Consider the following 11792-nt stretch of genomic DNA (forward strand, 5'->3'; position numbering starts at 1 on the left):
ATGTCGTGGGGTTGTTGGGTTGTTGCCAAAACCCACTTGTTCCAAAACTGCTTGATGCAAGTGTTCCGGTCCTTCCTCGGCGCGGCCGGGTCCGCGGACCAGCGCAATGCGATCAAGGACGTCATCGCCATGGGCGACGCCGGGAAGAAGCGCTCCAAGGACGACGTGCTCCAAGCGCTGCATGCATTCTGCGACGTCTTCCCGCTCGAGGTCCGCGCCATGCACACCACGAGGACGGAGGATGCCACGATGACATGACATGTAGGCCGACCGGAAGAGCATGGACATGGACGAAGGCTACGACGTCAAGGACCGCAAGCTCTATGACGCAGTGTACCGCTTGCTCAAGGCGCATGTCGACACAAGCGCCAGTGGCGGTGACGAGTCGGACGTCGTCTTGGTCCTCCTGGACACGCTCAAGCGCATCCTCCAGTGGCGCGACCTACACAAGCTCGTGCCCAAGTACTCGACCAAGCCGCTGCTCACGTGCATGGTATCTCCGCGCTTTGTCTACCACACATGGTTGAACATGCGACTAGATGTGGACGCCGGTGCTCGCGCTCTCGGTGCTCCAGGTCGTCACCATCATGATGCTGCGGCCAACGGGGCTCAAGTCGACGGAAATTGGTGACAAGATGGAGATGATGAACAAACGCACGTTTGCCGACGACCGCGGATACCCGGTTCTGTGCAGCCTCATCGCGCAACACAGCGTCGCGTCGGACGAAGCGTGCTCGAGCAGCATCCTCCAGCAAGCGCTCCAGCTCTTCCATATGACGCTCATCTCCAACAAGCAAACCACGGATCCCGTGACGCTCGAGCGGGTACTACAGATATATCTGCTCCCATCGCATCCTCATGGTGCGTAGGCCGCCGAGTCGCTCTTGCAGGCGCGGGAGACGCTGCTTCGGCTGTCGCACCACGAAGACCCGATGATCCGGCACTTGAGCGTCGACTTGCTCTTTGAACTGTTCTTGCTCGCCGACCTCGACCAGGTCACGCTCATGCAGGACTCGGCGCGCGAGTCGGGCGCGCTCCTGTACATGCTCGCGACGGCCCTCGACGACGTACGTCCACCAGCGGTCGTATTCTCGGCCTCTACCTTGGCGTAGGTGCCATCGGCCGACGAGCTCCAGGTGTCGATTCGAGACAAGTCGATCGCGCTCGTCGAGATGTTTTGCGCGGGAAACGCGCGGTCGAAGGCGGCCATGTACCGCATTCTGCCCGTCGAGCTCTTTGTGCCGATCGAGGACCGACCGGACCTCGTCTCCAAGTACTCGATCGCGACGCTCAAGAAGGCGACCAAGGTCACGCAGCGCAAGTCGATCCCCGTGGACTTTCCGTACATGAGTTTTCCGTTCCGACCCGAGTTTTCGGCGTCCGGGTCGATTGGGCCGCGTCCGCCGCTCGAGTTTCAGGTGCGCGCGGTTGAAAAGCAAGCTCGTCTGTATAAGATTGTAGCGATGGCTCCAGGACGCGCGCGCGCAGGGTGAAAAGTGGACCGAAGTGCTTCTCGCAACGCGACAAGAGCACGAGCGGCCGACGTTAGTGTGGCGTGCACCCATGCTTCGCGAACTCCAGAGCGCCCTTCGCAACGAAATCGCATCGTTCGAAGCCAAAGGGGCCGCGGCGCCTACCGTGCGCACGAGCAGCGGTCCCCACACTGTGCTCTGGGACCATGACCAGTTCCAGATCACGTATGCCTCGTTTGCGTCCGAGCTCATTGTGCACGGATACTTTATCGAGCATCTGATTCCCAAGCTTGCAGACCTCGCGGATCCCTACGAGGTGCATGCTCGTCTATGGGAAGTGACAATGGACGACTTTGTAGGTGGACGACTTGATGGTCCTCGCGTGGCACCTCTCGGATCGGCTGAGTGTTGAAGAGAACGCGCACTGGCGGCACTGCTGTGTCAAGTGTCTTCGCCTCATGATGCGTCGGTACGCCATGACGTTCAACGGCCAGCTGCCCGTTGCGGGGCTCCTCCAGCAGCTTGCAGTGGACGACGTCGACCCGACCTTTGCGTGCGAAGCCTTCTTGCTCTTCCACGTCGCCATCAGTACGTCCCGGACGCGCCCGACCGAGAGCCTCTCGCCCTTTTACGCGTCGATCCTGTCGGTCGTGCTGACCGTGCTGCAGCAGGCGCCGACGCGAATCGCTTGTCGCCCGTCGCGCCTCAGCATGGCGTCGACACTGAGTGAAGGCGGCGATGACGAGAGCTTTCACTTGCGTCTCACGTTTGACGCCGGCGAGACCCATGAAGAAGCTAGCACCAAGGACAATGACATGGCGGCAGACGTCGATGCGATGGTGCGCGCCGGCGTCAACATCATTCTCGTGATCCTCCAGCGCGCCAAAGCGTTCGTGCCGCACGTTCTTCACGCGCGCATGTCGCTCGGTCGGCTTCTCACGTGTGGCTACCTGAGCCACAAGACACTGCACACGCTCATGTCTCTGCTTTCGCACATTTGCTCACACCTCGAGACGGACGACTCGGTCGTCTTCATGCGGTCGCTGCTCCCGCTGGTGTTCTTGGCAAGTGCCAACGTCCACAACAAGGGCATGTGTATCGCGGCGGCGAGCTTCCTCGCGGCCCACTACGCGCCAAGCGAGGTTCAGTCGCTATTGGAGTCGAGCGTGGGCTTTCGTGGCTGCGGTTTGCACTTGCTACTGCCAACGCCGATGGTGCTGGCCGCCGTCTTTAATCACGACACGATCCAATCTGCCGACGTCATTTGGGGCGCAGCGCTCCGCCACAAGCTCTTTGGGTCCCTTGCGAATACGCTCCATGTGTCGTTGCCGCTGACGGACGACGTGGACGAGGACAAGCAGACCGTGTCCGCTGACTTTGACGTGCCCGTGGGGCACCTCTTTTTACGGTCGTTTGTCGAGTGCCACGGCAGCTTTCGTGCCGAGTGGAGCCGAGAGATGCACGAAGAGACGCTGCAGGCGCTCACACGGCACGTCGTGCTGTCGCGGACGCGGTCGTTGTACGGCATCAACCTTGCTGGCGACGACGGGCCGGACCCGATGGCGCTCCAAGTGCTCGCGCTAAAGGCCCTCGCACTTCTTTTGCCAGCGTCCCCGCACGATATTTCGCTCGACGATGCGCTGTTTGATGCGCTTTTGCATCCTCTGCGTCGGACGCTCTTGGGCGAAGTCGACCAGGTAACCATCAAATATCGACTCGGAGTATGACACGGCAACGTTTGTGTAGGAGCGGACGGCTGTGGGTCTGCGCATTTGCCGACTCCTTGTTGCCCCCGAGCTCGGCAACGTGAATGCCCGAGCGTGCTTTGGCACCTTGTGCTCGCCGCAGATGATGCAGCTACTTCGAGACGCGCTCGAGAAGACGTTGCACCCGCGCTTCCTCCAGTTTCTAAAGGAGCAGCCCAGCGACGAGGGCTCGGCCATGGCGCTATTGTGTGCGCTGCTGGACATGCTTGCTGCCATGGCACAGTCGCCCGATGGCGTCGCTGCGTTGCAGAGCCACCCGCGCTGGATCACGAGCGTCATTGCGCACGCGTCAACGAGCCACATTCTGGCGCCCAACAGCGAAAAGGTAGCGCAAACTTGCGACGCATCGGCTCACGCATGACATTTGCTCTAGATTGCCAACGTGTGCCTTCGCTTTCTGCAAAAGCTGTGCGTGCGGCCGGCATTGCAGCAGGTCTTCATCGACGCGGGCGGCCTCATATCCATCAGCGACGTGTGCATCACTGTGGACCAGGCAGAGCCGCGCACGCACGACACGGTGGAGCTCGCCGCGTCGGTGCTCCAGGCGTGCCTGCCCGAACCAGGACAAACCACGACGCCCGCTCTCGCAGCCTTGACACAGCTCTACACGCCTGGCCTCGTGCAGGTGCCACTACGTGACAGGTGTCGACTAAGATCTGATGTTGCGGTTCTAGCTCTTGAGCAAGTCGACGCTCGACTTTCTCTGCAGTCTACAATGCCCTGAGCCTATTTATCAGCCCACGTTGGTCTGGACACTTGCGTACGCAATTGCTTGTTGAAGTCGTATCTCGAGCGTTCTCTGGCTCACTAGGATGCAAGACCAGCTCCGGGATGCGCTGCGGAGCGAGCAAGCCAAGATGGCGCTCAATGCCAAGTCGGCGACAACGTGGCCGGTGTGGGATCCCGACAACTTTGTCGCGGCCGACTCGTTCCGGTACCTTTACGCCGAGGTCGCCAACGAGGTGCTCGTGGCGCACGTCTACTTGCGGGCGTTCGTCCAAAGCGACTCGGACCAGCTGCCAGACATGATTGACCTTCCGCAGTTCACCAAGGTTAGTTGCGTCTTCCGTTGGCTCGCCCTATTCTCATGAGCGTAGGCGCTGCTGTACGCCATGGAGAGCAGCGAAGCCGCGCTCCTCTCAATCAAAGCGGTTCGCCTCTCATCGTAACGAATAAGACCCGACTCATGGACGGCGTAGAGAGGGGGCAACCCGCAAAAGCAACAAGCGCTCCTCGAGCTCTTCCGGGGCGCCTTGCGCAAGATTGCTGTCGACCACAAGACGCTCCTCGATGTGCGTCTCCCGCCGTTCATTGAAGTCGACGGGTTTAGCGACACGGAGAGCGTTGGCGATACGATCCAAAACCTCCAAGAGAGCCCAACCAACCACAGCCACTCGGTCACGTCGGACGACGACGAGAAACCAGCAGCGTTCACGCTCGACCACCAAGACTCGGTCCCGATCGACGAGGGCGTCGTTTAGCCCTAACCCGTCTCCTATCTTTATACATTATAGCTCCCGTGTACGACCGACCCCCCTACGCAACACATGGCGGTCCACGGTCGCACCTTCTTGGTCCTGTGCACAGATGGACCTCTCGCTACGGCAAGCGACATCTTCGGGACCTCCCTGCCGCCCAGGAAGAGTCGAGTATAAATGGAGGAAGACAAGACATTGCGTGAGAGCTTACGCGACTACATGTAAGGGAGAGACTACCAAAAGCAACTCCAAAATGGCTTGGCCAGTGGCGCGACCGTCTCCATTTTGCTTGCTTCGGCCTTGACCGCGTCGCTGCGGACCTCGACGATGACCTTCGACTCGATGCTTTCAAACACATCGCGCAGCACGGGCGTCATGGCCTCCCAGTGCGAGCGACAGGTGTTGAGGAGGCGACGGCACTCGGTGGCGCCAAGAACGTCCTTCACATTGGCCCAGAGGTACTGCTGCGTCGTTGCGGCCGCTTCCAGGTGCGCAGCGAGGTCTTCGGCGATGGCCGTCTTGGCCTTGATCTTGCTCCGCAGTCTCGCGCACGCCTCTGGGTCGCTAAACGGCGGGAATTCAAAGCAAATTTCGTCCAGTTTGCGCAGCTTGTCGGCTTTGTAGCCGTCGATCGCGTGCATCTTGGCGTCCACGTGCGCGTCAAAGCGCAGAAGGCTGGCGCAGAGGCGCGGCAGATCCACTTGGAGCTGCGCCCGTGTGGCGGCAACCGCGTCGGCGTACGTCGCCTCCATCTACGCACACTCGCAAGAGCAAACATGCGAACTGCACGTGTACCGTTGCCGCCGTTGCTGTCAACGACGCGTGGCGCAAGCAGCAGATTTCGTGCAGCACGGCGGCGACCACCTCGTAGCAGGCGACTTGGACCTCGATGCCATCGAGGATCGTCGTGGCGGCTGCCGTCGCAGCGCTGCCTGTGGCTATCGCAGCCATCGCGTCGACGGCCGCCACGTTTTCCTCATTATGGTACACGGCCAGGTCGACCTCGACCTTGGGGGATGCATGAAGCTCAGCGCGCTTGGCTTGCCAGAGCGATTCGAGAGCCGCTGCGAGCTCGACCTCCTTGACCTTGCTTGCGACAACCACGCGTAGCGCCGCGGCAGCCTCTGCGCGAAGCGCGCACAGCACACGGTCGGGTATCGCAACGGCGCTTGCGAGACGTTGGCGGACGATGGCCGCGTCGGCGACAAAGGCCGATCGCGCAGCGTCGTTGTCGCGCAGGTCGTGGACCGCGTGCTTGCACGCATTGTATCCCTTCTCCCAGTCGTGCGCCAAGGTCGCAAAGCTGCCACGCGGGCGCTTGCGCTCAAACATGGCGTCGCCCACAGCCACGCACTCGTACTCGTCGTCCTCGTCATTGCGCTTGACAGCAGCAAACTCTGGCGTGAGCGCAAGACCCTCGCTAATGGTCGCAACGACGGCGCTGACGTCCAACGCGGGGTTGGCCGCTAGGTTGGCTGCAAAGCGCGGCAGCAGCTGCGTGAGAAGGTCCTTGACGGACGGCGCAAGCTCAAAGCCCAGCGCTTCGGTCGCGAGCGCAGCTTCGTGGCCTTGGAGGAAGGAGGCGATGGCGGTCGTCACCTGCGGAAGCGAGTCGGGTGACGTCAGGTCGACGACGTTGGAAGCGGCGTCGCTGGATGGGGTACGGCGTGCCATGCGTACTGCTAGTTGCCAAGTGTGGCTTCGAGATCCGGCCGTTGCCTGCCTTCTAGAACTTAACGAGATCGGAAGCACCTGCGACCCGACGCCAAGAAGCCCTCGCGATCCACGCCCTGTTTCTTCCCCTACAAGAGACGAAACCTTGGCGCCGCGTCCCACCTCGGTGCGCCCAGTGATGGAGGCACGTCGACGCCCTACGGCCATGCATGCATGCTGCATTGACAATTACATAAGTGCGCAGCCGCCGCGGGCCGGCGCTTCGGCGCTGGCGGCGAGTTGGATCTGCTCGTGCTCGGCTGGCGAAAACAAAAAGAGCTCGTCGAGACTGTACTGGTCGCCATCGGCAAACACGAGGAGGTAGACGCGGCTTGGGAGCACACCAATGACCTGCGCCGGTGCGTACACGGCCCCGCTGCCGCTGGCAAACTTGGCAAAGACGTGGTCGCCCACCTAGGCCCCCTCAGTACCATGTTTCGCCTCGTATCAAACGCGCGTACCTTGAATTTGGGCGGGGGCACGATGAGCTCCTGTGCGCACGGTGACGTCGGCGCGTCCTGGCGAGCGGCCACGGGTGTCGGCGGTGCTGGGAGGGCTGGCGCCTGGAACGGCGGTGGCGCATTGTGGCGAGCGGCAGCAGGTGATGCCGCAATGTGCGCAAAGTCGGCAAAGACGTGGCGCAGCGGGCTCTTGAGCGGCGTGAGCTGCGGCCGGCACGCGCGGACGAGCGCCTCCAACGCCGCCTTCGGCATCAAGTCCTTCAGCATCGCCCAGAGTGCGCGTTGTTGGGTCGCGGCCGTCTCGAGGCCCTTGCCGCAGAGCACAATCACGTCTTGAAACTCAGCAATCATGGCGACGACCTCCTGTCGGCGCGACTTGACCATCGTGCCGAGGTGCCGGGTGTGCGTCTCGAGCTTGACCTTTTGGCAGTGCAGCTCTTGGGTCGCGTGCTTGGCGCGCTGGTCGAGCGTCGTCTCCAGATGCGTGAGCTCCTTGCAGAGCACGGGCAGCGTGCTCGTCAATTTTTCAAGACCAATGCGCGACGCACTCTGAGCTTCGGTCGCCAGCTACAAGGACTCGCCATCAGAGATGCCGTCGAGGGATGTGCCAGGTACCGCCGTGACGGCCGCGTCCATCGTCTTCAGCCGCGCACTCTCCACGTGGTCCAAAAGGGCCTTTGCCGCTTCGAAAAACGCGTGAAAATCGCGGGCTGCGCGCCAGAGCTTCGAGGCCGCGCCCGTGTCGAGCTCGGCACTGGCCTGCGCCGCGAGCGCAGCAACCGCCTCGGTATTGGCCTCGTCGGCAAAGACGGAGCGTTGCGCTCTGATCACAGCAGCGCTCGCTGTGGCGCCCGACTCTTCGGCTTTCAAACGAGCCACTTCGACGAGCGCCTGGACAGCCGCCGCCGCGCTCTCTTCAGCGGCTTGCTTCTCCCCGAGCATCTCGTCGGCGCTGGCCACGCCATGAGAGCTCTTTGTCATCTTGGCTGCGACGCGCTCGCCGAGGTGTGTAAAGTCCTTGTGGACGGCGGCGTGCAGGCGCATGAGGTCCTCCTTGGCGGCTTCATACGCCTGCATGCGCGTGGCGTAGGCGAGGCAGACGGCGTGGAGCACGGCCACGTTTGCCTCGCACGCAGACGGATGGGCCGAGAGCGTCACCTGTGCCGCATTCTCGAGGTCCGCGATGGTGTCGTCGGTCGGCCGCACGACCTTGTGCTACATACACAAGACGTCAGACGACGGCGCACAGTGGTGCGCTACCGGGCGGTCGAGGTCGTGGGCGTGGGGCAGCGCCATGATTATGTCTTGAAGCAGCACGAGCTCGTCGGTCCGATCAAAGTCGCTCGTGTTGGTGGCTTCGGCAGTGTTGTAGGTGGCGCAAGCGGCCTCGGTGAGGGCCAGCGTTTCGTCGGTCGTCACTGCAACGAGCGTCTCAAACATTTGCTGGAGGCTGCGGGTGTGCTCGATCGTCGGGGTTCCCGCGGCGGCCTCCGGCTTGGGCTCGCGCAGCTTCAAACAGTAGCTCGAGAGATGGTTGAAGCAGTCGACCTCACTGCGCTCTGGCACATCCTGCATGTACGTCTCGTCGTCGTCGTCGTCGTCACGCTGCGACGCCTTTGACTGACTCAACGGAACACCGACCTCGTTCTTGATCAAGTAACTGAGCCGGTCGCTGTCCAAACGAGGCGGCGCCGAGCTCGCGACGCCATAGTACGCGTTTGGGTACTCGGTCTCCTCGGCAATCGACGGCGACCAGTTGTGCGTCTCTACGTACGCGGGCAGCGACATACGCGAGTTCTTCTGACGCTTGGGCGCACCCCGGTCGTCGCCATTGCGCCCGCGTTTCTTCGCCTCGTCGCGCTTGGAGACGCGCTGGAAGGCGTCCGCCACCGAGTAGTTGGCGTCCTTGAAGGTCATGAAAAGCAGGCGCTGGCTAAACATCGCCGAGCAGCTCGTCTTGACAAGCTCCGTGAGCGTGCCAAAGTCGCGCTGGCGCTCGTCGCTGAGCAGCAGTAGCTCGTCCTCGATCGACGGCTCGGTCGTCCCTGCCTCGTGCGTGCTCATCGGCCCGCCAACTGATGGAAGTCGGAAATCCCGTTTGTCCTTTTTTATTTTCTTGTTTTTGATATTTTTAGAAATTAAATTCAAAAAGTCCCAACCCATCACCAACATGGTCATGGCCGAGCATGGCCAAGACAGGCGCGGCCATACCATGGCATCGCAGGGCGTCGTCGCTGCCAGCCACGACTCATGCAGCGCATCTCGTCTCACTGACGGATGGTGCTCATGGGCCATTAGCGGCGAAAGCATACATACCGGTGGGGCCGGCCAGACGACGGCAGCTTCCCAGCGTCCTCGAACCGGTGCATTGAGCTGGCGGTGGCATGGCTGCTCGCTTGTAGTAGGTTCGCGGGACGGCTTTGGCTGTCGAAAGTAAATTTAGCAGACCGTTGTTGTTGATAACGTCGGAAGTTTCTCCATTTTGAAGAGACGACCGATGCAAGGCTCGGGCGGCTTCGAGTACTCGGCCGCGCCGCGCTCGGTCGCCGTGAAGCGGTCAAAGTACCGCGATCCGTCGAGCTCGTACGCCAGCACGTCATCTTCTCGAAGCTAACAGCCTCGACTCTGTAGCGTCGACAAGTCGCAGAACCTCATGTACGACCGGCGCATCGTGCGCGGCAGCACGTTTGCGAGCGCCAAGCCCGCGCCCGAGGTACTTCGTGTCTTAGTCGATCGCGAATCTCATGTGTGCAAGTCGACGGACGCCAAGCCCAAGTTCAAGAAGAAGCCGTCGCCGTCGGAGCTCACACCGCAGAGCAACGACCGCCCCGCGACTCCGCCCCCCATGGATGGCCGGCAGCACATGGATATTCAGACCGAGAATTACCTCGAGGAGCTCACGGACAAGGTGCCCGAGATGGACGTCGAGACGCAGACCGAAGCCTTCTTGGACCAACTGCCCGTGCCGACGTTCATTCCGCAAAAGAGCGGCAATGACGTGGCGACACAGATCGAGGCCGGCGATCTCTTTGACTTTGACTTGGAGGTGGCGCCGATCCTCGAGGTGCTCGTGGGCAAAGCGCTTGAAGTCTCGGTCATGGAGGTCCTCGAAGAAGAAGAGATCAAGGAGATTCGGCTGCGCCAAGATATTTTCGAGCAGCAGCGCAACGCCGAGCTCGCCGAAGTCCAGCGGCTCGAAGCCGAAGCGAAGCGCAAGTACGACGAGAAGCAGCGGCGCCTCGAAGAGGAGAAGGCGCGGCTCGTCGCGCAGGCCGAGCTCCAAGAGAAGCTCGCGGCGCGGTCGTTTGCAAAGCACTACCTCTCGGATCTGCACACGAGTGTCTTTACGAACCTCGTGACGACCGGCCACTTCCAGGACCCGCTCGAGCGCGAAGTCAAAGACGCCTTCGTCCCGTTCTTGCTACGGAAAGCGTGTACGAACGTCGACCAGATTGTGTTTGCAAGGGCGCTCGCCGACCTCGTCGTCGCCGATTCGATGGCGCGACCGCTGCCCGGGACCCGTAGCTAGCCATAGAACCCTCTTACTATCCTCCTACTTGACCCTGTAATGTATAAACGACGCCCCGTGGCTTCGAACGTAAGCTGCTAGTGCTAACGGGGCGACGACCATGGGCTAGCATAAGCAGGCGCTTCCTACGCCACGTTATGGCAGCCCATATCGCTGCCTGCCTGCACGGCCATGCGCTTCGCCCAATGTAGCCCATACGCGCTCAGCCATGATGATACGCATCTGTGCAGGGATGGCCTGTAGATGCATGCATGTAGCACTCTTCCATCGTCCTGCCACCGCCATGCCAGGCGCGTATCTTTGGCGTCCATCTTGGAGGGCCCGCGACTTCTTGCCGTTGGGTTAAAAATATCCGCCAATCACAGCGCGCGAACATCTATTTTTAGCTGCGATTGGCTGCGCGTGGCAGCGTCAGTGCGCGATTGTCCACCTTCTTCCACCTAGCAGCATGTTCAAGCCCACAGACGACGGCCGAGACGACGCGGTCATCGACAGCATCCCCGAGACGCGCAACCTCATGCAGGACAAGCTGCGGAAGGCCTTTGCGGAAGGCCTCGGGACCATGATCCTCGTCCTCATCGGCGACGGCGTCGTCGCGCAGACCGTCATCTCGCAGCAGATGGAGATCCGCAACGCCCAGCTCACGAGCAACCCGCTCGATGCAACAGCCTTCGCTGGCGACTGGATGTCCATCTCGATCGGCTTTGGCATCGCGCTCATGCTCGGCATCTACGTTTCGGGCGGCGTCTCGGGCGGCCACCTCAACCCCGCCGTGTCCATCACGATGGCCGTCTTCAAGCGCCTCGACTGGGCGTACGTGCCTTATTACATTGGTGGCCAAACCCTGGGCGCGTTCATCGGCGCCATGTTCGTCTACCTCGCGTACCGCCCCGCGCTCCTCTACCTCGACATTTGGGACCAGACAACGGCCGGTATCTTTGCGACGTACCCGAAAGCGCACATGACACTCACGGAAGGCTTCATCGACGAGATCGTTGGCTCGTTTCTCCTCCTTCTCGGCATCTTTGCCATCACCGACAAGCGCAACAACCCTGCCGACGTCGGGAGCCGCCCCGCGATCATTGGCCTGCTCTTGACGGGCATCGCCATGTCGTTCGGCTACAACACGGGTTTTGCGCTCAACCCCGCAAGAGACTTTGGCCCGCGCTTCTTCACGCTCATGGCGGGCTGGGGCGGCGACGTCTTTGTCTACGGCAACGGGTACTTTTGGGTCCCGATGTTTGCGCCCGTCTTTGGCGGCCTCGCTGGCGCGTTCGTCTACGCCAACTGCATCGAGCGCTTCCACCCGCAGTACGTCCCCGGCATGCGACCGAGCTCGTCGACCATCGACGACGAAGCCTAGTCTCCTTAGC

General features: G+C 61.6%; 5 protein-coding genes across 5 annotated transcripts; 3 read left to right on the forward strand and 2 right to left on the reverse strand.

Annotated features, from left to right (window-relative positions):
* Window positions 1-46: 46 nt before the first annotated feature.
* SDRG_01238 (hypothetical protein) lies at window positions 47-4921 on the forward strand. The gene is made up of 13 exons (XM_008606755.1): window positions 47-210; window positions 266-493; window positions 540-824; window positions 870-1067; window positions 1113-1418; window positions 1462-1788; window positions 1832-3169; window positions 3219-3563; window positions 3612-3863; window positions 3913-3998; window positions 4050-4290; window positions 4336-4389; window positions 4438-4921. The coding sequence occupies exons 1-13, from the start codon at window positions 55-57 to the stop codon at window positions 4717-4719; spliced, it is 4098 nt and encodes a 1365-aa protein (XP_008604977.1). The 5' UTR covers window positions 47-54; the 3' UTR covers window positions 4720-4921.
* A 28-nt stretch (window positions 4922-4949) lies between these two features.
* SDRG_01239 (hypothetical protein) lies at window positions 4950-6390 on the reverse strand (the record flags this gene model as incomplete). The annotated part of the gene is made up of 2 exons (XM_008606756.1): window positions 4950-5468; window positions 5512-6390. 2 exons carry the CDS (start codon window positions 6388-6390, stop codon window positions 4950-4952), a joined length of 1398 nt encoding a protein of 465 aa, XP_008604978.1.
* A 228-nt stretch (window positions 6391-6618) lies between these two features.
* SDRG_01240 (hypothetical protein) lies at window positions 6619-8954 on the reverse strand (the record flags this gene model as incomplete). The annotated part of the gene is made up of 4 exons (XM_008606757.1): window positions 6619-6843; window positions 6891-7457; window positions 7506-8105; window positions 8151-8954. The coding sequence occupies 4 exons, from the start codon at window positions 8952-8954 to the stop codon at window positions 6619-6621; spliced, it is 2196 nt and encodes a 731-aa protein (XP_008604979.1).
* A 278-nt stretch (window positions 8955-9232) lies between these two features.
* SDRG_01241 (hypothetical protein) lies at window positions 9233-10492 on the forward strand. The gene is made up of 3 exons (XM_008606758.1): window positions 9233-9473; window positions 9522-9603; window positions 9646-10492. Exons 1-3 carry the CDS (start codon window positions 9388-9390, stop codon window positions 10417-10419), a joined length of 942 nt encoding a protein of 313 aa, XP_008604980.1. The 5' UTR covers window positions 9233-9387; the 3' UTR covers window positions 10420-10492.
* Window positions 10493-10817: 325 nt separating this feature from the next.
* SDRG_01242 (hypothetical protein) lies at window positions 10818-11792 on the forward strand. Its single transcript, XM_008606759.1, has one exon. It carries the CDS (start codon window positions 10868-10870, stop codon window positions 11780-11782), a length of 915 nt encoding a protein of 304 aa, XP_008604981.1. The 5' UTR covers window positions 10818-10867; the 3' UTR covers window positions 11783-11792.

Source organism: Saprolegnia diclina, assembly GCF_000281045.1.
Source record: "Saprolegnia diclina VS20 unplaced genomic scaffold supercont1.3, whole genome shotgun sequence".
NCBI lineage: Eukaryota > Oomycota > Saprolegniomycetes > Saprolegniales > Saprolegniaceae > Saprolegnia > Saprolegnia diclina.

Excerpts from the sequence above, each read along its gene's own strand:
- SDRG_01238 (XM_008606755.1), top strand. The coding sequence starts at position 55 with ATGCAAGTGTTCCGGTCCTTCCTCGGCGCGGCCGGGTCCGCGGACCAG. Across the intron at positions 1,789-1,831 it reads ACCTCGCGGATCCCTACGAG|GTGGACGACTTGATGGTCCT; the intron begins GTGCATGCTCGT and ends ACGACTTTGTAG. Across the intron at positions 3,999-4,049 it reads ACGTTGGTCTGGACACTTGC|GATGCAAGACCAGCTCCGGG; the intron begins GTACGCAATTGC and ends CTGGCTCACTAG.
- SDRG_01241 (XM_008606758.1), top strand. The coding sequence starts at position 9,388 with ATGCAAGGCTCGGGCGGCTTCGAGTACTCGGCCGCGCCGCGCTCGGTC. Across the intron at positions 9,474-9,521 it reads TACCGCGATCCGTCGAGCTC|CGTCGACAAGTCGCAGAACC; the intron begins GTACGCCAGCAC and ends TCGACTCTGTAG. Across the intron at positions 9,604-9,645 it reads GCGCCAAGCCCGCGCCCGAG|TCGACGGACGCCAAGCCCAA; the intron begins GTACTTCGTGTC and ends CATGTGTGCAAG.
- SDRG_01242 (XM_008606759.1), top strand. The coding sequence starts at position 10,868 with ATGTTCAAGCCCACAGACGACGGCCGAGACGACGCGGTCATCGACAGC.